This window comes from Patella vulgata, chromosome 2, assembly GCF_932274485.2.
Source record: "Patella vulgata chromosome 2, xgPatVulg1.2, whole genome shotgun sequence".
NCBI lineage: Eukaryota > Metazoa > Mollusca > Gastropoda > Patellidae > Patella > Patella vulgata.
This window is the reverse complement of record NC_065880.2, coordinates 83,035,359-83,058,929: the sequence shown is the minus strand read 5'-3', so window position 1 is coordinate 83,058,929 and position 23,571 is coordinate 83,035,359. Positions and strand designations below refer to the sequence as shown.

The following is a 23,571-nucleotide window of genomic DNA, read 5'->3' as shown; positions in this document are numbered from 1 at the left end:
ATAGACGGTTGCCGTTAAATGGTCGCGTCAAGGCTGCAAAACGAAAAATTCCGATTATTTATTTCTATCGGCAGTATGAGTAAGCTATATTTATTGATCTATTTAGGAATCAAATAAGGTGTAAAACTACAGCTGATTTTGATATTCAGATGAGTTTCACTCGTTAACGTTGACTAATTCATGTCGTGAAATTCAGTCACGTGTTGCGAACTTGCACGACCACTAGATTGCGTCATTGTTATTTTTGGCTGAAGCATGGGCGTCGCCAACTGGAGGGTTTGAGGTTGGGAGGCCCGGGGAGGGGGTGGGGGTACACAGTCGGTACAACGCCTGAAAATCGTCCCCTTTTGGGGTTTTTGAGCCAAAAAATCGGTACAACGCTCATGTACAACACCCCACTCATGGGGTACGGAAAAATGACACCGGAAAAAAATGATATGGAAAAAATGGCACCCGGAAAAAATGGCATTCGGAAAAATGCCGCAACCGGAAAAAGGGTGTATACATACATCACAGTGAGTAGGAACGCCGCCAGGCGTGACTCTCTCGATTACTTATCTCTGTATCCAATGTTTTTTTGATTCTATTTTATTTTTCGGGTGACATTTTTTCCAGGTGCCATGTCTTCCGGTGCTATTTTTTTCGGTGACATTTTTCCTACACCCCCCCCCCCTTTCCCTGTTGCCGCCATTCATTGCAAATTAAGTATCATTTGTAATATGTCCCTCTTTTCTATGGTCAGAGTATTATTCAAAAGCCCGAACTGCCGTCATTTTTATTTGTGCATACATATTATAGGTATGATAAAAATTCCAAGGGGGAATTTAGTCAAAAGTCAATATGTTCTAACTTCCAGTCATTCTAATTGTATTGACATTTTATAAAAGTATAATTGCTTGATCCTGGCATACTTTAAAAATATTCTCGTGAGAAACCGTTATGATCCTCCCTGTTTGGTTATTTTGCGTGGTAAAGGCACAATAGATAGGGCCTACTAAATTGTCATATCGACTAAAGATCTACCTCTCCATGTAAAAGTACAGCCTTCTGTGAAATTACAGCAAACTTGTTATTTCACATTAAGTTACTGTTAATTAACACTTTAACGACTGTTAAAAGTTGAAATTTCACGAAAATGTTAAAAAACAGGATAATCGCGGAAATTTACATCGCAATGTTTTTTAACGAGTGAATTTGTATTATTTCACAGTAATTTCGTGTTTTTTCACATAAACTTTTTACAGTGTATTGTGATCCAAAGTCTCGCCCATTGAAATTGCTTATCGCTCCGCTTACCCTGAGCTCATTATCGAACTTTGACAGACGGACAGGCCCATTTTAATAGTCCCTGCTTTCTTCGAAAGGCGGGAGGGGAGGGGAGGGCGGATCTAGAAAAATGTTCATGTATTTGAAACCTAAAAGATACATATATTTTTATATTCAGTTGTGTTTTATTATATAATAGCAACAGTTTTGTGAATTAACAAGATACATGCATTTGACTCCTGAAATAAATATTAAACATACAGTATGCAAGAGCTAGATCTGTCTATTGCAGGTCTTTCTTTAGGCCAGAAATGTTATATAAACTATTAATTAGACATTTATTAACACGAAAAGACCTTAATCAACTTTTGACGTCATCTGATGTGACGGATTTTATCTGAATTTAATCCGATTTTCTGCTCAACGTTCATTGATGTTTTAATCCAACTATGATAATCGAGACTTTTTTTCATCGTACCTACTTTAGTAATGAGGATAATGATCGAGGCTAGGCCTAAAATTCCACGGCTAATATCTCAATTTAGGGTGGAGCAATTTTACTGAAATGTTCGGCATATTCCCTTTACATTATCTAGTTTTTGATTATTATGTTGAGAACTGCCAGCTCGTTATTTATTTGTCCATAATGTATATTAACTTTCTGACTTGTGTATTAAATCAGCAAAAACGTTATATCAATATAATAACAACCGTGCTTAACAAACATCCGTTTAAAATATTTCGATTTGTCGAAGAGTGTCCACTTAGGCGCTTGTTAAACCGTCCCAGATCTAGGCGATCAACTTTAGTTGAACAAATCTAAATAACCCAGATCGAAACAACAGATCTACCATACTTTCTTATAAAATCAAATATAAACAAATCAGACTGAAATAACATCCATCATACTTACTTAAACTCCATAGGGAGGCGTTAGAGAAGCAGAAGAATGTAATTTTGTCCATTTAAGGTGCACTAGCATTTGAAATTATTTTGTTTCGGAGGAGTCGAATGTGGAGATACAATAATAGATAAAGGTCATAAGGATCGCACATGCAACTTATGATTTTGGCTTAAAAATCGATAAGACAGTTATCGAAAAGGAGTCGAAAATGCTAACAGGCGACGGACAACGAATGTTAACATCATTATATGTGCTTTATTGTGTGTTTTGTCCAAATAATAACACTGTTGTTTGAGCAATGACCATGTTGTTTTTATCATCCAGCCAGATATTGTTAGTTATCCAGTCAGCCATAGATCCAGTGAGAAAGCTTCTGGTGCAGTTAGGATGATTCGCGAAACACCAGCCGCCTCCGTATCGCTCAGCACATCGATAGTCGGTGTAATCTGCGTCATAGGTGGAGAATGGCCGTCCTTCAAGATTTAAACTCCCAGTTATGGAATCACCACATTCGCCCTCATTGTAATCAAACATCATTGCGTAGCCAGAGGATTTGTTTCCAAGTTTCAATCCCTGGTAAAACTGATGACATGCCATCCAGAGAGAGAGGGAGAAATGGGGTTTAACGTCCACTCGACACAAACTAGGTCATTTCGGGACTAACTTATGGTTTAATTTTATTTCAATTATTCGCTGGCGCGTAGGGGTCTTTAGCAGTGGGAGGAAATCGGATGACCCGGAGAAAACCCACGAGGTTGGACAGGCGACCCTACTCCTTGTCATGTACAACCGGGGATTCGAAACCACGCCAGAAAAAGCCCCTCAAACACCTGATCACCACAACGAATTCAACTCTATGTAAGTAAAAACTGACATTAGCTCGACTTCGGGGTGAAAAAAGTAGGGCAGATAACACAGAACAGACTATTGCTCTATTCTGCTCTGAATGGGCTAATGAAGACGGGCGTACGCCATACAGTGTACTATAAAGAGAAGTTTGCCCGGACAGCGCTTATATCGAATTCCATCTGCCAATGGATGTTTTACATGCAGGCCAATGTGTACAAGGTTTTTCCTGCCATCCGAAAATATTTTAGAATATGTTAATTATTATTATTATACAGAGAAAAACCTTAGTTACAAAAAATGTTTTTTATTGCTGTAAATATAGGTCAATAGCATTATTACCCCACAACTATCATATAAAAGTACCTTTGTCGCGAAAAATATACATTTCATGTCGATAAAAAACTGTTTTAATAGTGTCCATTATACATATATATTCATCACATAAACAAACCAAATTGAGCAAATGCAAGGTTATGCTATAGCCAATTTACTTTATAATCATCGGCTATCATTCATTACTTATTTATCAGTATTTGTTATGTGTGCTTATAACGGGCTGTATATAAGAAAATAAAAAAATACTATGTTATGAAGTTCAAATTGACACCGGGAAATCTCAAAGTTAACAATAAAATATAACATATCAATAAATTCTTAAAGTATATAACAAACATCCCACGGTTATCATCCAGGAAAAGACAGGTGTGTTTCCAGATCCAGTTCCAGAGATAGTTACTGAAGAGGAAAATGAAAATGATTGAGCAAAAACACGCATTATATTTATTGTAGATTTATAACGCTACAACACAATTTTTGAATAAATTATTATCATTATCCAATGATTATGGCCATCTGAAAATAATACCTTTTGTTACTGATTATCGACAGATTAAATTAAAGGTGGCACATTGCGGATCTTTAAAGTAAAGACTTTCGATACAGTGTGACCCAAAAAAGGGGTGTATAAAAGCCCTGGCTGATACGAAAGAGATATAATACTATTGAATATATTTATCTAAAACACATAATGTTCTTAATATCTATTTTACTTTTATTCTGACATGTTTGGGCAAATATAGTTTGGGGTTAAATGGGATTTAGAGGCTCAATACCACTCTTGTTGTAACTGAATAATATGTCCCAATCTTTATTCTGGTCAACAAATTGTACTATTTTAGAATATTTCAATTAATTGATGATACAAATTTCATCTTAACACATCTTCTTTAAAAATTTTGAAAAATTCAACATAATATTAATGGTTTGAAACGTCTAACGTAAACCTTTTCAAATGAAACTTCGATTTAAAAATACTTTCGAACCCTCTGGACAAGTAAAATAGGATGTAATGGATAATTTACACAACAGGTAGGACACTTAAACATCTAGTACTTAGATAGAGATATTATTTATTTTCTGGAGCTTTCAAGCCAGCAAGAGTGTTATTGTCCCTTTAAATGTCGCCATGGTATATACTCACCTTTAACAGTGAACTCAGTAGTTTTCTTGATTGGGCCGCCCATTGAATTACCAGCCGAACAGGTATATGTTCCAGCATCATCTGTTTCTAAAGCTGATAAAGACAAAACACCATTGGAAGTCGAAAAAACGGTCGTTCCTTTACTCCATTGAACTATACAGTCGGGAACACAGTTCACAGAACAGCTTAAGGTTAGACTCGATCCCTTGTCATAAGAGGACAGGTTGGGTGTTCTGTGAATAACCATGCTTGCTACATCTGGTGCATCTGTCAAAATATTGAAAAATGAAATGAAATGGGGTTTAACGTCCTACTGTTCTGCTCCTATACTGGGCTTATAAAGAAGGGCATACGCCATACAGTATGTTACGAGGGAAATTTTTCCAGCGCAGCGGCACTATGGTCTACTCTTATATCGAATTCCAACTGCCAATGGATCTTTTACGTGCACGCCAATTTGTACACTTGACCTAGGTTTTTCGTCACAATCGAACGGCTAGACAGCTGTCAGGCCCTCCGTCCGCATCACTGATCAGGGAGAAATCACGTCGGAAAATCCCAATGAACTTTCTCAGTCAATGCCGGGATCGAACACACGACCTCCAGGGATCTTTTACGTGCATTCCAATGTATACACGGGACCTCGGTTTTTCGTCTCATCCGAAGGACTAGACAACTGTCCTTGTCAGGCCCTCCGTCCTGCATCATTGACAAGGGGGAACCACGCCGGAAAGTCTGGATGAACTTTCTCGGCCAATGCAGGGATCGAACACCCGACCTCCAGGCTAGCGAGTCAGCGTCTTACCCACTTAGCCACCGTGGCTCCCCGTCAAAATATTGGGAAAAAAAGACAGGAATGATTATAGCACCATGTGACCCAAAGGATCTCCCCAATACCAAAGAAACTCCAAACTCACATTTGTAAATCCAAGTTAGTGGATTATCTGAATTAGTTACAGTTACTATTCTACTTACGTTTAATCGCAACCTCGATTGATGCTGATTTTGACATGTCGTTACTTGCCATACAAGTATATGTCCCCACATCAGATGTCGCTACATTAGTAAGAGTGGTCTCCCTTCCCACTGAGAGAATGTTGTTCTGGTTGTCTTTCCACACATAACTGCAGCTATTTACCGGCATACAATCAGCTTCACACGTCATAGTTATTGAGGTACCTGGTTCCATTGTTGATGGTGTGCCATCTGATAGGACGACAACTGTTTTTATATAACCTTTAAAACACACAAACATTCATATACACCCCACAGTACAGCAACAGGTTGTAAGCACCACCATTTGCTCCTAAATGGAGCAATAATTTGATGCATAACCACGCCTTACACAAATAAAAGTCAAACCTGGAGATAAAACACACAACAAACAAAGATAGCAAGCTACACTGACCACCAAACTATTATCATATCAAGTGAAAGCTTCCAGTTCGCTATACAGTACCGCGCTTGTAATAATACATTATTTTAAGTTTGCAGCAAGGAAAAAGGAAATATTTGTCATACATTGTATTATTCTAGTATATGTCACGACCGGCTACCGTATTGACAAGATATTTCAGTGTTAGTACATTCGGTGGTCTTCCGTTGACTGAATCAAACATAGTAGGCCTTATTATATACTAACGAGCCAACTAACGTTGACATTAATCTAAAGATGTCGCCGTTATACGGTTCATCAGATAATGAAAGATGATAATTAGCTTACTTTTAACGACAACATTTGAAGAATCTGTGACACTTCCAATAGCATTACTAGCTGTACAGCTGTAAGTGCCATTTAGAGTGATAGTGGTAGTATATGTAGCACTTGTAGAAACTACCACGTTGTTATATTCCCATCTAAAATTACAAACTGGTTTACAATCAGATGAACAGACAAGATTAACATTTTCTCCATATTGCACAATTACAGGATCTTTAGTCGGGGTTATTATAACTGATGATGGTCCATCTGGAAACAAAGATAAACTACACTTAGCACTTAGTGGTTATGTATGTAAACGGAAGTATACGAGTCATTTGTTTAAAAAGTAGATAAGCGACCATCCGTTAAATTTGTTTTGAAAGCGTTACATAATATTCACAAAGTAACTTTAAGGGTTCAGATTTAGACATTTGTTCACTGAATAGATGATACATATGAATGTAGCCTCACGATTTATCTGCCTGGAAATGGATTGAATACGGCCTAGTATTACCAAAAACTAACACTTACAATTAACAGCAACGTTAGTAGATTTAATCGCACTACCTATGACGTTGGTCGCTGTACAGGTATAAACACCATTTTGGCTATTAGTAATGGAGACTATATTAAAAGTAGCAATAGTTGAAACTATAACATTGTTATATGTCCATGTATAATTACAATCCGGTTGACAATCAGAAAAACAGACGAGACTTAAAGATTCTCCATTTGTTATTGTTACTGGGTCTGATGATGGTGCTATTTCTACTGATGATGGTCCATCTGAATTAATAATAATACATTTAAATAACAGAACAACTTCATAATTTAGATTAAAACCATTGAAATTTGTATATTCTTACATGACCGTATTATAAATTATCAGGCCGCTGGGCGGATTTCCCGAGGATCAATTAGCCCAATGCCAGACTTGTTAATTGCATTAAAATTTATCTTAAACAATTTATCCTGGGTTTAATTAGGTCATCTATTTTAAACTGATTGGATATGTCTAGAAAGTACACAATAAGTGAAATAACGAATATATCCTATCCTGTCAAACAGTAGGTGAAATAACGAATATATCCTATCCTGTCAAACGGTACATTTGCCAGTTATGCCTGTGTATGATGAAACATGGTGTCAAAGGTCATAGTTCGTATATATCCACGTTCAACATATATGTTATGATTTTCTGTAAAAGGATGTGCGCAAAATAATTAAGTGGTTAAAGGTAGGTGTATCGCCTTACTTTATTATTATCACAGGGGTGCATTACGCCACTTCCAATCCACTATATGCGCATGCGTCGGTGGTGGCCACCCCTGTCATATGTTACGTTGAATTACAGGTAAAATATACTCACATTGAACTTGTAATTGTATAGATTTGTAAGTTTCAAAGTGAGTATTTGATGACGGTTCATATTCTACGTGGATACATCTATATCTCCCAGTCATCGTGCGAGTAGCCATGTTGATCACCATTGAGTTTCCTTGTCCAGTGTTATAGAATGAACCAGATAATGTATCCCACATATTTGTACAGGTTATACCATTTATGTTATTACATGGGTAGCTATCGGCAGAACACGTTATTGTTATACTGTCGCCTTCAATAACTGTTATAATATCACTCGGTGGATTGATTGTTATGGAACTTCTGTCTTGAACTGTAGGATTAATATATTTTTTTTAAAATATACAGCTTTTAAGTCAATATCAAAACATATTTTATGTAGTTATGTTTATTCAAGTACAAAATCTATTTTTATTTGAAAGTATGAAAATTGTACTTTTCAGCCCGTTTTTGTTTGTATTACAACAGAAAAGGTACATAATGTTACTTTTGGGCTGATACACCCAATAAGACTTTCGTTTACAGAAACAGAAATGAAATGAAATGAAATGAAATGGGGTTTAACGTCCTACTGTTCTGCTCCTAACCTGGGCTAATGAAGACGGGCATACGCCATACAGTGTGCTATGAGGGAAATTTTGCCCGGGCAGCGGCACTACGGCCTACTCTTATATCGAATTCCAACTGCCAAGGGATCTTTTACGTGCACGCCAATGTGTACACGGGACCTCGGTTTTTCGTCCCATCCGAACGACTAGACAGCTTTCCTTGTCAGCCCCTCCGTCCTACATCACTGACAAGGGAGAACCACGCCGGAAAATCTGGATGAACTTTCTCGGCCAATGCAGGGATCGAACACCCGACCTCCAGGCTAGCGAGCTAGCGTCTTACCCACTTAGCCACGTGATCCCCTTTACAGAAACAAGCAACAATTAAAATTTTTTACAATGTTTCAATACATACCATATATTCCTAATGAGCGTTTTAGTTCCGAACCATTAGAAGTGGCAATACATGTATACAGCCCTCCAAGAGTAGCGTTGATATTATTTAACGAAAGCTGACTTGTTGATGCTACTAAATCAGTTCCTTTCATCCATTTATATTGACAGATGTCAGTACATTCGGCTGTACAAGTTAAAACATCGGATTCCTCGGATAGTAAAGTTAGGTCGTTGGTAGCAGATATAAAACCAGTTGAAGATGTTATCTTAATATTTTTTATTCCAGCGTCTTGTAAAAAAAGAATTATTATGATAAGAATATAATACTAACAATAATTACCACAAATATTAATGATTTTCTTACAGTGTTTATCATATACTGGGGGGATCACGTGGCTAAGTGGGGTAAGACGCTGGCTCGCTACCCTGGAGGTCGGGTGTTCGATCCCTGCATTGGCCGAGAAAGTTCATCCAGATTTTCAGGTGTAGTTCCCCCTTGTCAGTGATGCAGGACGGAGTGCCTGACAAGGGCAGCTGTCTAGTCCTTCGGATCAGACGAAAAACCGAGGTCCCGTGTTTACATTCGAATGCACGTAAAAGATCCCTTGGCAGTTGGAATTCGATATAAGAGTAGGCGATAGTGCCGCTTCCCGGGCAAGTGCCCGTCTTCATTAGCCCAGCAGAACAGTAGGACGTTAAACCCCATTTCATTTCATATCACATACTGAGGTGTTTCAATATTTAACTTCCCAACATAAAGACGCTACATTATATTACGGGCATATATATTACGCGCATATGCCCCTTTCTTGTTTACTACAAAATCCTAAATTTGCTATTTAAACTTATGATCGTTCTCAATTTTTCTGTTCGGCCATATTCATGAAGCAATGGGCCGAGAAATCCCTCTCTGGTCATTGCTGGATTGAACTTTATACGCTGTAATGTATTGGTTGTTGATCCGACTGTTGACCAGTGATATTTTGGTACAGAAATTTGCGGTTATTACAGCAGTGTCTGAGTTTGATGGGTCTAATCAAACGAAACACTGCGAGAAGTATGCTGTTCGACTGGCTGCTTCCTCTTCTAGAGTTGCAGTGTTCGGTGCTATGCGAGTTCAATTAGCCCGAAATCAATAAAATTGTACCCACCTGTTGAATTCAAATACACACTATCACCTATAGATTTTGTAAAATCTGAACATCCCCAATATCCTGTATCTCTCCCTGGGTCGAAGTTGTTTATAGTTAGAATACTTATTGTCCAATCGCTTAATGCACCACTTCCAGAACCACATGTTATTGATATATGGCTTATATCAGGGGCGTCTGTTTCACTCAATCTAAAACACCCATTCCCATTCATGAAGTTTGTGATCACACGAGATGGACCTAACCAGCTTAATTCGTCTTGGGCAAATGCAGAACAGGTTAAGGTCACTGAAGAACCTGTTGTAACTGTGGTTTCGGATGCTACTAATGTCATGTTTGGTAACTGTACTGAAGGAGCTGAAAAGATTTAAATATGGCATCATTAGTATATAAGTATAATATGGTTGACAATCAGAACAACAAATTATTATTATGATTTTCCACTTGCTCCTATTACTGGATCCGATGGTGGAGCCGTTACTATACTACTGCTGGTGGTCAACCTGGGGTAAAACTAATAGCATATCGTTTTACATTAGATTGTTTTAAACATTTTAGTTTATCACCCAATAACACATTGTACAGTAGATATCGCTTGTGTGATAAATTTCATAATCTCCTGAGCTATATGTTCTTGGGAGATATCGCATTATATGAATTTGATTGGTCAATTAAAAAGGAACTATATTTGTTTTTATCAAAAAGGAACTACTTTTTGGATTCAGTAATATTGTTGAAGGAAAGGTTTCAATTACCATAACATGTTCGTTTCTTTGTGGCTTTGACATTAAATGAAAGGCCGGGTGAATATATAGGACTTTGTAACGGGTGAGCAGCCAAACAATGATGTATTACTACGCCGTAATGTAATCAGGTTCAGTAAAATTAAATCTATACCAAATATCTATATATTTATTTGTGTGCGCAAGAAAGGGTTGGGTGGTAAATACAATCTCCTACTAGTATTTTTTGATATCAAAAAAAAACCTCGTAAGAGATTCCCTATTTAATGTGGCTCAGTGAAGCTTAAGTTTTCTATCTTGGGGTCGCATTGAGAAACTAAACAGAGCAGTAATTATAGAAGAGCAATTGGCAATTTATTTAGGCAACGACTGGTGAAGTTTTATTTCAACATTACCAAGCAAATGACAAACTAATCAATTTCGAAAATGAAATTGTTTATACAGTTGGCTTCATAATATCCATGTTAATAAAATGTTAAGAAGAATTTACTAATCATATTAGAATTTCAATAAACCTTACCATTTACTACAACATTCGTGGATTTTGACTCAGTTCCTAGTATATTGAACACAGTACAAGTATAGATACCACTTTGACTTGTACTAATATTATTGCTGGTATAAACAGCCATAGTAGAAACCGTAACATTGTTATTTGTCCATTTATAAAAGCAATCTGGTTGACAATCAGCAGAACAGACGAGACTTAGCGATTCTCCATTTGTTATTGTTACTGGGTCTGATGATGGTGTTATTACTACGGATGATGGTGCATCTAAGATAAAAACAATAACATATTCACTGATATATACCATTTATTTTGTTATTAATAATGATGATGAAATTGAAAAAAACATACAATATCCACTAAGGTTTAAAATGAGATTCGACGACGGTTTATCTTTAGATCACAAGGTCTTTCAATGAGTCAACTGTTGTGGGTGACGTCTCATAATTGCTTGTCAAACCTCATTTTTGCACAATAGATTTCCCATCCTCGTAACTACTGGTAAATCAAAATTAGTCTTAAGAATTTTTGTTTTGGCTCTCTTAATTTGGGTTGCTCCAAATTAAGAGCTCGATCATTAGCTTCATCAATAAGTTTCTCGCGGTAATTTTGCTTTCGAAGAAATGCTTTTAGTTCAGCTAGTCTTTCAAGTTTTGTGGGATATTTTAATACACATTTTACACGTAAGCATATAAATTAAAATTACAATACTTTTATTTCTCTCAGATTTGCACATACTTTTATTTCTCTCAGATTTGTGCATAATTTTAAAGTTGGACGACTGTAGTACCTCTCAATCTAGAATGGTTCATTGCTGATCAACATAATATAAAACTTAAATTTATCATTTGTAGCTAGAAAAATAAGTGAATGCTCTTTAAACCTAATTTTGGTATAACAACTATATTTTCTTCTTAATTGAATGGTTGCATTAACAGGGCTTCAAGGCAACGCGTCTTTCAGCCAGATTTCTCCAACACATAGTCAACGTTACATTTCATTTCGAACTACCAAACAATTTCCAGTGTGCCAACACTGTGATAAGTACACCAGTCTGACTCAATACGGAAGAACCGTTAACTAAATAATCATATTAAACTAAAAACAAAACCAAAAAACTTACAATTCACTTCAACATTAGTAGATTGCGTCATACTTCCTACAATGTTGGTTGCTGTACAAGTATAGGTGCCATTTTGACCGGTACTAATGGTACTGATGATATAAGTAGCAATATTAGAGACAATAACATTGTTATATTTCCATGTATAATTACAACCGGGTTGACAATCAGCAGAACAGTTGAAGCTTAGAGATTCTCCACTTGTTATTGTTACTGGATCTGATGATGGTGTTATTTCTACCGTTGATGGCCCATCTGATTGAATAATAATAAACGATACATTTAAATGACATAACAAATGGCATAGGCCTACTGTAGATTTAAACCATTGAAATTTATATATTCTACCATTTCTGTATCATAAATTATCGGGTCGCCGGGGGGATTTCCCGAGGACCAATTAGCCCAATGCCAAATTTATTAATTGTATTTATATAAAACAATATATCCTGGCTTTAATTAGGTCATCTATTTTAAACTGGTTGGATTTGACTAGAAAGTACATAATAGGCCAAAGGCTATTGACCAGACATAATTTGGAACAGAAATCTGCTTCCATTACAGCAGTGTTAAGTGGGATTAGGGCTGATCAAACGATACACTGTGAGAAGTATGATACGTTGCACGCTTTTATTGTTAAAAGGTCAACATTGGGATATATCGCTATTGACGATGGGGCAGCTGAAAAATAAATTCCAGCTTATCATCAACTGCTTTATGGCGGTATATTAAACTCAAAATTCTAAATTTGTTAATGTTGTGCTATCGCCTAATTTATAACTTCTATTCATGTAATTTCTTTAATAAGACAATGCGGGTATAATCCAATTTCTTTATTTGTTCAGCGTAAATATGAATTATATTTGATATTATTTCTGTTATTGAGACGAAACATGTCTTGTTCATTGACGCTTTACATGTTTAGCATGAACATCGAACAAATTTAGAATTTTACATTTCTACCTAGCAACCGTCATATGACATTATGAAGTCGCTTGGTGTGCTCAATTTTATGATTTTTGACAGTACTAGTTCTACCTAGCAACCATCATTATGACGTCGTTTGGTGTCGGTATCTACGTACTCAGTTTGGTGATTGAGCACCTGGTCGGGACCATTACGTGAATCAAACATGATATGGTTTGCAAATACTTTGTCAAATAGGCTTTACAACATGGGGTGTTGATTTGTTTGAAGACAAGTGCAGGATTTGGAGAATTTTATTTGATTTGTTTTTACAGTTGAGCCAATTAATATTTATATACTGTTGATTTGTATTCTATTACTGCTCTAACAAAAATATCACTTTATAATGATATAATTCAACGATATATACATGTATTTAGAAACTCCATATTGTGGGGATAAAGGGGCCTTTAAAGGAGACCGGGCTAATCTGTTCATTTGGATCGCGATGAAGTTTCTATTTCTGATGCGTTCATTATACTAACTTCATGGTAGATTTTTCCAACCATATATTCTTTAATTTGCATTAAGCGATACGGAATTTCATAGATAGAGATATTCTTGACAATATTTTTAAAAAAATGTAATGGGGTTTAAAGTCCTACTTTTCTGAACCGACTGGGCTAATGAGGACGGACTTTCGCCATACAGTGTGCTATGAGGGAAATTTAGCCCGAACATGAATTTCAGCTGCCAAAGGTTTCGTCCGTTCCGAATGACTAGACACTGTCCTTGCCATACACAATAACGACGGTCTTCGCAAAACGTAGTGACGGAACTATAAATAGTGTCAGAAATATTATAAAGCTCAGATTTCTCCGTGGTTAAACTAGCAGACGATGTTATATAACCCATATAAATATATTTCTATGATACTATTGTTATTGATACAAAACGGGGGTAGGCCTGGTAAAGAGAGTGGCTAATCATTCGGGTGGTATAAAGTGACATGAATTGGCTCAACTGTAAAAAAACAAATAAAGTTCTCCACATCCTGCATTTGTTTTCATAAAAAAATTAACTAATGTTGTATAGCCTTTTTGACATAGTATTCCGAAAATTATATCAGGTTCGATGTTGTTTCCAATTATAAAAATCCGTCCAACCATTCCACCTGACGAAGAGAGAGTCGTTTACATCAACATAATGGCCCCCATCAGGTGCTCAATCACCAAATTGAATACACAGTGGCGACACCAAATGACGTCATAAGGATGTTACAACAGCCGTACAGGTGAGAGTAACAGATGTACCAACGTGGACAACATTGCTTGAAGCCACCAATGTGAAGTTCGTTCATTAAAGGATACATCTCTCAAAATAAGAAGACGATAGGTTTAGCCGTTGTTGGTTATTAACATCAGAAATGTATTTCAGCCGATGGGTCATCCTAGCCTCGTTAGTTTATACCAGATGTAATTAGGGCCAGACTCTTTCGGGGGAAAACTTGAAAACATAGACACCCTACTTGTTGGTAATAAGAAGAGTTTGGTTGGTCGCTTTCTGAGCAACGTTTTCAAATAAATAAATATGTCAGGTGTCAATATATATTAAAAATAAAACAAAACATTGTGAGCATCTAATTGTGGGCATTCACGTTTACTTATTTTATGTGTGCTGAATATGAAATTAGTATTCTCAAAATTGTATTTTTAATTTTATTAAAGTCAGGTTAATTTATCTGATCAGCGTTTGGTAAGCATGATAAATCCCGATATGGTAGCCAGATTTCCGTTGTATTTAGTCAGTTAGAGCAATAAAATATTTAGCATATCGGCTACGGTTTAAATTCATATTCCCACACTTCTAGAAATAACATTGCAGATGAACTACCAGCTACATTGTTTGTTGTACATGTGTATTCACCCCTTTGACCTCTAGCGATATGCGACATAGTGATACTAGCAGCAGTTGAAATAATTGTTGGGTCAGTTAGAGCCTTCCAGAAAAAATTACATTTGATCCTGATTTTATTGTTGAAAGGTCAACATCGGGATATATCGCTATAATTGACGATGGATCAGCTGAAAAAGAAATCCGAGCTTCATCAACTGCTTTGCATATTTGATATCATTATATGCGCATTTTATATCATATTATATCATATTAGTTAAAATGAATAAACATAGACAAATCCTTGAACAATAGATTAATAAGAATAACTTACATGGAACTAAGACTTGTATTGGTAAAGTTCTATAAGTAATCCAGTGAGTATTAAATGTTTCTTCGTCTTCAGTATAAATGCATCTATATATTCCAGCTTGCGACACAGTTGCGTTGTTAATCACAAAAATATTTGTATTACTGGGATTAAATATTTCCACATAAGTTAAAGCATCCCAAAAGTTCTGGCACATATACCCAAATTGGTTGCACATATAATGTTTTTCAGTTGAGCAATTTATAGAAATGGTCTGCCCTTCAAATAATGTTATTGAATCTCCTGGTGGATCAAATTTAATAAAATCTCTTGAAAAGACTGAAATTGAAATTTTACATGAATTATTTGTCAATTTGAAGGAGCTCAACCGCTAACATTTGGGACCTAGAAATTGACACACGTGGGTCGCAACTTATATAATACTGTAATATGAATGTATATAAACTGATATACATTCAATGGTTTCCGTTTTTACTCTAATTTCAAATTAGTTATGTTCCGCGAAATAAGCCCGCAGTCTCAATCGAATGCAAATTTCTAGCGTCTGGTTATTCGAGTCTACATACGCCGTTTGGTTTGGTGGAATATGTCTAGCCTCGTTCCTCGAGTCTCTTGCTAGAACTGGGGCTGAAACGCATTATGGTACACGATTCGTGTACCAATGTCAAAATGTTTATTTTGTCTTAAATATTGGATATCAGAAGCCCATCTTTTTCCGGTTAGATCACAGCATCAATGTTGATTTAAATTGACAAATAATTTGTATTTTCAATGTTGAAGATTTTGGATGATATTGAGTTAGAGACTTAGCTACTTTAAATCAACATTGATGTTGTGATCTTACCGGGAAAAGATGGACTTCGGATATCCAATATTTAAGACAAAACAAACAGTTTACCATTGGTACACGCTACACATATTCCACGAGTTATGTCAAACGTTGACGCCATATTCTTATCTGGAGAGCATGCGCAATAAATACTATCGGTGTAGACTGGAATAACCAGACATTTTCATTCCATTGAGACTTCTGTGGTATTTCGCCGAACATAATTGATTTGAAATTAGAGTATAAAGGGAAACGATTGAATGTAAATCAGTTTATATACATTCATATTACATTATTATATGCGTTGCGACCCATTTGTGTCAATTTATAGGTCCCAAATATTAGCGATTTAGCGCCTTTAAAAAATAATGTTTTCCAAGGATTCCTACGCCAGCATGTTAATATGGTCGAACATATTGCTATAACTCGTCCATATGCGTCGGCCCATTCAATATATTTTGTAATCTATCAGTCTGTGATATCTCACCAAAACTCCGTCATAACTCCACATATTACATGGTACAATTTGAAAAAAAATATATATCAATAATTATAAGCCATTAGATCTTCTGAGACCGACTGCCATCTTTCCGGAATTGTTTCAATTCAACCAACGACTTCGACCAGATCTTAAAGTGTAAAATCCACCAATCCGAAAAATGTACAATCGTCATCGCCGAATAATAACGTATCGAATTATTATAATATTTTTAAGAACTGTATATATATATACAGAGTCTAGAATTGTGGATTGTTGTTTTAATTAGTTCACTTGGGAGAGAAAGAGAGGGAGAGAAATTGGGTTTAACGTCAACTCGACATAAACTAAGTCATTTCAGGACTAATATATGGTTCAATTTTATTTCAATAATTCGCGCATAGGGGTCTTTAGCAGTGAGGACCGGAGGACCCGAAGAAACCTCACGAGGTTGAACAGGCGACCCTACGCCTTGTCACGTACAACTGGGGAATCGAAACCACGCCAGTTGACTCAATGATAGACCTTATGATACAGCGCGCACGGGCTAACCATTCGGCTAAACAACCCCTTAGTTCACTTGGTTCATGTTTATATACGCACCTTTAAATCGAATATGTTACTATGTATCTCTATAACACCTGCGTGTATATACCTTGACGCACGTGGGAATCACGTGGCTAAGTGGGTAAGACGCTGGCATTGGCCGAGAAAGTTTATCCAGGTTTTCCGGCGTGGTTCCCCCTTGCCAGTGATGAAGGACGGAGGGCCTGACAAGGACAGCTGTCTAGTCCTTCGGATGAGACGAAAAACCGAGGTCCCGTGTATACATTGGAATGCACGTAAAAGATCCCTTGGCAGTTGGAATTCGATATAAGAGTAGGCGATAGTGCCGCTGCCCGGGCAAAATTTCCCTCATACCACACTGTATGGCGTATACTCGTCTTCATTAGCCCAGCATAGGAGCAGAACAGTAGGACGTTAAACCCCATTTCATTTCATTTCATTTACCTTGACGCACGATCCATTAAAATGGACCATCATCGTGTCTAAACTAATTTCAACAACTGTTTGTATAAATTAGACAAATCTTACAGATTAAGTTAAGCAGTGATACTTACCGATTACTTGTAGGTTTTTAGTCAATTCCGTACCGTTATAAGATGCATGGCATATATAAAGTCCTGACATAGTCGAGTTGATATTATTCAGCGGAAGTTGACTTGTAGATGCTACTAATTCACCACCTTTCATCCATGTATACTGACAAGTACCAGTACATTCAGCTGTACATGCTAAAGTCTCACTCTCTTCTTCTAACAATGTTAGTTGATTTGTCGCTGTTATAAAACCAGGCCATGAGGTTATCTGTATATTTTGGATACCAGTCTCTAAAATTAATATAAAATATCAGTTGCAAGTTTAATTGGCATGGGGGTGTCCATGGTCCTGGCAAAGGGGACTGAGCGGGGACATATGCGCTAGGGCGATACTTCTTGGGGGCGGCAAATTATCTAAGTGCATATTAGAGGCTGAGATCCTTTGTTTCCCCTAAACCTGTGTAAACAAGTTCATATTTCCGCAAATAGAGAAGGTAGAATTACGATTTTTCGATCAAATAGAGAGCTAAAGGGGGAAATGAACATAATTTTCTGAAGTATCAGTCGATTTAATAAATAGTTATCTAGATAAAAGTGTCAAAAACATAAACATTGTATTTTAAAATTTCTTTAATCATAAGGGGATCACGGTGGCTTAGTGGGTAAGGCGCTGGCTCGCTAGCCTGGAGGTCGGGTGTTCGATCCCTGCATTGGCCGAGAAAGTTCATCCCGATTTTCCGGCGTGGTTCCCCCTTGTCAGGGATGCAGGACGGAGGGCCTGACAAGGACAGCTGTCTAGTCATTCGGATGAGACGAAAAACCGAGGTCCCGTGTACACATTGGCGTGCACGTAAAAGATCCCTTGACAGTTGGAATTCGATATAAGAGTAGGCCGTAGTGCCGCTGTCCGGGCAAAATTTCCCTCATAGCACACTGTATGGCGTATGCCCGTCTTCATTAGCCCAGTTCGGAGCAAAACAGTAGGACGTTAAACCCCATTTCATTTCATTTCATTCTTTAATCATAAAAAATGAGTTTTATCTCAAACCGTTGACCAATTAAGTAGCCACACCAACCGTATACCATCGATGTATTGCATTTAAGCACGCGAAAATTGATTGTGGACCGATTGGAAGCACCTTATCATGTGCATCAATGTGTAACGACCGATCATTATCACCAAGCCTTACTTGCGAAGATGATGAAATGAAACATAGTACCATCGGGTAATCAGATAAAAAGACGAATTTAATAGCATTTGAAATTTATCAGGAGAATATGTTAAATATGCAATTCACGGTAAGACAGTATTACTACAGACACATCAGTACTGGTGATATCAACAATTCCCTCTTAGGTATGAAGTATCAATGAATCAAAGTATACTAATGTCCAAAAGAAAGTATACACTGTGCATTTTGTGCTGCATCAACCAAAGTCGTTTTTCAATGGCATACGGTATTTGGGTAGAATGTTAATTTGCTTCACATTTTTATTTTGCTTAGAAATGTTGAGTTTGGACGCAAGAGACAAACTCGGTAATGCTGTATCAAATGTTTTTAATCTAAACAAAACTTGGTCATACGTTTAGTGTGTATACTTTCTTTTGGACAGCAGTATAGTATAGCAGATACTACATAAAACAGAGTAGTCGTTCAAATATGGATATAATTATCAAAATTGGCATAAATACTCCTTCGGGCGTCTCCATTAGCTACTCGAAAGTCCAAAGGTTGAGTTCATTTTCGAAATAATTGACTTTTAGACAACGAAATATCAAATTTCGCGCGCGATTGTCCTATTTTATTGATCATAACATATAGGACCAAATTTGTAGTTACTAGGGTATATGCTTCCTGTTGTTGTACTAGATATTCCGATCTTTTCATTTCGTAAGCAGTTACACCCATGACACAACCTAGCAACTTCATTCATTTGCCTAGTATGCCACAAAAAAACCCTAATAATTCAATAGTCAAATCAATGGATAAGCTGGGGTTTAATATTCATTCATTACGTGTTCCTTTGTTTTCACAAAAAAAAGAAAAACATGGGTTACTAGGTGTTGCCTTTTTACGGGAGCGGTCTGATGAAGATCAAACTCAAAGTCTTCTAATATCTTTTGATCGTTAACATGCCGTATGTTTTATCTAATTACGTTCACAAATTGTGGCCTCTGGAGGTAACACAAGCTTTCACGATTATAACGTAAGAAGCATTTATTTATTTTTTTTTTTTTTTTTGCGATGCGCACAAAAATAGGACCTATCCGAGACATGTTGGACATATTCATATATTTTACTTTTCATCAAAAAAGGATGAAAATCGTGGCCCCTAGATTGTCCACAAACAAACGTGAACCGATGGACGACAACATAATACATTAACAAGAAAATGTGGGCGTATAAAAACCATCTAAATAGGTCCATTGGGTAATGTTATGTGAAAGAAAGGCAGTATATAGCAGCTATCTTGGAAAACGACGCCCATTTAGAAAATTCTAATGGCTAACGTGATTTCCTTAATAAATTACCCTAAACAAACAACCATGCAAATTTAACATAATGTACATTATGCAAGAGCTAAACTGCCTATTGCAGATCTTTCTTTAGGTCTGAAATGTTATATAAACTATTAATTAGACATTTATTAAACAAGACCATAATCAACTCTCGATGCCATAGGATACGCGAGATTTTAATTAGATTAGAACGTTTCGCCATTTAAAAATTTAATTTAAAAATGGGAAAGCGAGGCTAAGTCTCGAATATACCAGTGCTCTGGTTACCACAATGCACACATTTTGTCAAAACTACAAACAGTGATAACTTGGCTTAGAATGGAGTAATTTAAATGAAATGTTCAATATTTTCATTCTACATTATCTATTTGTGAGCTATTATAGCAAGAATGGTCATTACTCTACCCATATCTTACATAATGTATCTATCTGTAAAGGGCTAATCCCGATATTTTTTGGAGAATAAAACTGCTTAATTTTGTGTTAAAATCCCTTAAAATCCTCTAGCTGAGGGCCGAGCAACTAACTCAATATTTGTGATGAGTTTTCAAACCATTTAAACCCGTCAGTCTTCGTCTGGAAATGGAGACCGGTGTCCCAAGCTGTATTATGCGGTGTCTGGATAAAACCAGACTTTTATTTTATAAAAATAACGTGTAGTGGAAATTTACCTTTCGTTATCAAGTACAGCAAATGGGTCATTCACTACATTGACCTCTCAAGGAACGGGAATCGATTATCAGGTCACCCAACGAAAAAACTGACCCGAAATCTTAAAAGGGTTACGTGTCCGGATAAGCAATTTTGACATTCACGTCCAAACGACTCAATAATTTGAGCTGGAATTTTGAGAGAAGGTAAATACCCTATATCTCTATATTTTGGCGCTTAAATTTCATACGTACTCCGACTTATATTTTTGGGACTCTCTTGATATCGGGATAGTCCCTTTAAGTACTTGTATCCATATTTGATAGATGTTACTATTAGCAGCCCCCACTAGAAGTTTACATGTCAGCAATACTAGCCCACCACGTCTTTATATCAGCCTCACTAGAAGTTTAGATGTCAGTAATACTACTCACACCACGTCCCTAGAGTAATTGTAGTACTTGTATCAAGTTCGGTTGTCAGTAATACTACCCTCACCACACCCCTATAGTAATGGTGTGCGGGTAGTATTTTTAACAACTAAACCTCTAGTATTTTATCTAATATACATTTTGCTGTGTACATGAATAACCCAATGTAATTGAGTATAAATACAATACTAGTGTTATACAACTAACCTGGGGAAGTCAATGATGTGTATGCAGAGGTTACGCCGACGGTAAATGGGCCGCCATCATAACATTCCCACATACCTTTATCCCTCCCTGGGTCAAAACTAGTGATTGTCAGATTACTAATTGTACTGGATTGTTGTGACCCGGACCCGCAGGTTATAACAAAACGAGTTATGTCAGCGGGTTCTGTTTCAATTAATCTAAAACAAGGATTCATGAAAATAGTAATTCGGCCTTCTGGACCGTTCCAAGTTAATTCGATGTTACCAACAGCCGTACAGGTGAGAGTAACTGATGTACCAGCGTCGACAACATTGCTTGAAGCCACCAATGTGAAGTTCGTTCCAATAGAGGATGCATCTGTGAAAATAAGAAGACGATAGATTTAGCCGTTGTTAGCAAGAATCATTATCAGACATTTTTCTCAGCCGATGATTTTACACAAACCGATAATGATTTGATTTTATGTTTTGCTTAGTTGTTAGACTCGTCAGTTCACATCTGACCCCGAGTTCACGAAACATTCTCAGACTTAAGTTAAGAAATTACTCAAAAGTTTTCGCCTTATTCTAACTTTCGCCTTTAAGGTATCAAATACATCGGTAAGACACTGAGTGCAAAGTTTTGTGTTTCTGTATCAACGATATTTCTCATAAACAGACGGGCACTATGGCATACTCTTATATCGAATTCCAACTGAAAATGGATATTTTACGTGCACGCCAATGTGTACACTGGACCTTGGTTTTTCGTTCCATCCGAAAGACTACACAGCTGTATTTCTCGTGCCCCCCCGTCCTGCACCACTGACACGAGGAAACACGTCGGAAAATATCATCGACAAAGGGTTTGATGTTATGGTGCATGATTAAAACCAACACACACATATATATATATATATATATATATATATATATATATATAATTGAAATTAAAGATGGCAAAATTAAACTACATTTTTATGCTAACGTTTTCACCGCGATAGCGGCTCTTCAGGCATTTATTAAACAAATGACGTCACAATGTCATAGTTACATTATTATACAGGCAAGGGTAGTAATTTCTTAGCCTACAGACTACAAATATTCAATCCCACCACGGTCTTTATTTCATTTAATTTAATTTAATTATTCTCTTTGAAGTATGTGGTGGGGGTAAATTTAGTGTTTTTCCTTTATATAGACTTAATAGCAAAAACAACGACCTCTTGGAGGCAAAAGAAAGCTATTTTATTGAGAAGTACCACCCGAAACTTAATTCTAAATAAGAGAATAATTAAATTAAATAAAGACAGTGGTGGGATTGAATATTTGTAGTCTGTAGGCTAAGAAATTACTACCCTTGCCTGTATAATAATGTAACTATGACATTGTGACGTCATAGACTTGTTAATTGAATTATTGTTTAATAAATGCCTGAAGAGACGCTATCGCGGTATATATATATATATATATATATATATATATATATATATCAAAACATTTATAAAATATTTACAATGTATACTTACAATCTACATATATTCCTAAAAGTAGGCAGAGAAAGGAAATTCTGCCCATCTTTATTTTGACGTACTGAAAATAACCCACCATCACTCCGTCGCGGCTGATATACAAACGAACCAAGCCAAAAAGTTTAACGCTATTTTATCAATTGCGCACATCTATGTCAATGCAAACAAGACATAAATACAATCTTCGTGGGGACCTTTGAATAGATCGGCTAGATAAGCTATTGAATAAAGGAGAGGGTGTGGCGTGTCTGTACTCAGACTAACTATCTACACAACAATATTAAAGACACACTCCTCGATATATCCTCTATTTACTGTGATCAGATCATGAGATCTAAATGTATGGACTTTGTAAAAATAATTGCATTTAAAAATTCTAGGTATTTATGCTCCTTTCAAATAGTTTACAGCCAATTAAATCTTTTTGATAACTATTGAATTTGAAAGTTATTTATAGTTAACAAGCCAACAGTGAGGCTGATGTCCCCCGCCGAAATAGGAAAATAATTAGAGGACACATATAAATTTATCACAAATTATCTTTTACAAAGTATTGAACAATCAAACAGTATATCTTTACTTATAGTCTAACAATCAAAGTAGGAGAGTTATTGTTTTCCAAAGTCTCAATCAATCAAATTGCGTATCGCTCTGCTTACCCTGAGCAGAAAATGCTCATTAT

At 36.5% G+C, this 23,571-nt stretch overlaps 1 protein-coding gene across 3 annotated transcripts; it reads right to left on the bottom strand.

Annotated features, from left to right (window-relative positions):
- Positions 1–3,307: 3,307 nt before the first annotated feature.
- On the bottom strand, positions 3,308–23,031 carry LOC130010267 (hemicentin-1-like). Of its 3 annotated transcripts, none has more exons than XM_050534731.2 (14): positions 22,887–23,031; positions 21,380–21,736; positions 17,591–17,860; positions 15,166–15,480; positions 12,033–12,287; positions 10,922–11,176; positions 9,659–10,015; positions 8,527–8,796; positions 7,571–7,876; positions 6,733–6,987; positions 6,223–6,468; positions 5,475–5,735; positions 4,500–4,766; positions 3,308–3,754 (listed from the first exon to the last, which is right to left on the bottom strand). In XM_050534731.2, exons 1-14 carry the CDS (start codon positions 22,966–22,968, stop codon positions 3,663–3,665), a joined length of 3,588 nt encoding a protein of 1,195 aa, XP_050390688.1. In that variant the 5' UTR covers positions 22,969–23,031; the 3' UTR covers positions 3,308–3,662. The 3 variants fall into 3 exon arrangements, with proteins under 3 accessions (XP_050390688.1, XP_055954699.1, XP_055954700.1); XM_056098724.1 differs by having other exon boundaries at positions 21,644–21,736; XM_056098725.1 differs by having other exon boundaries at positions 21,656–21,736.
- Positions 23,032–23,571: the final 540 nt, after the last annotated feature.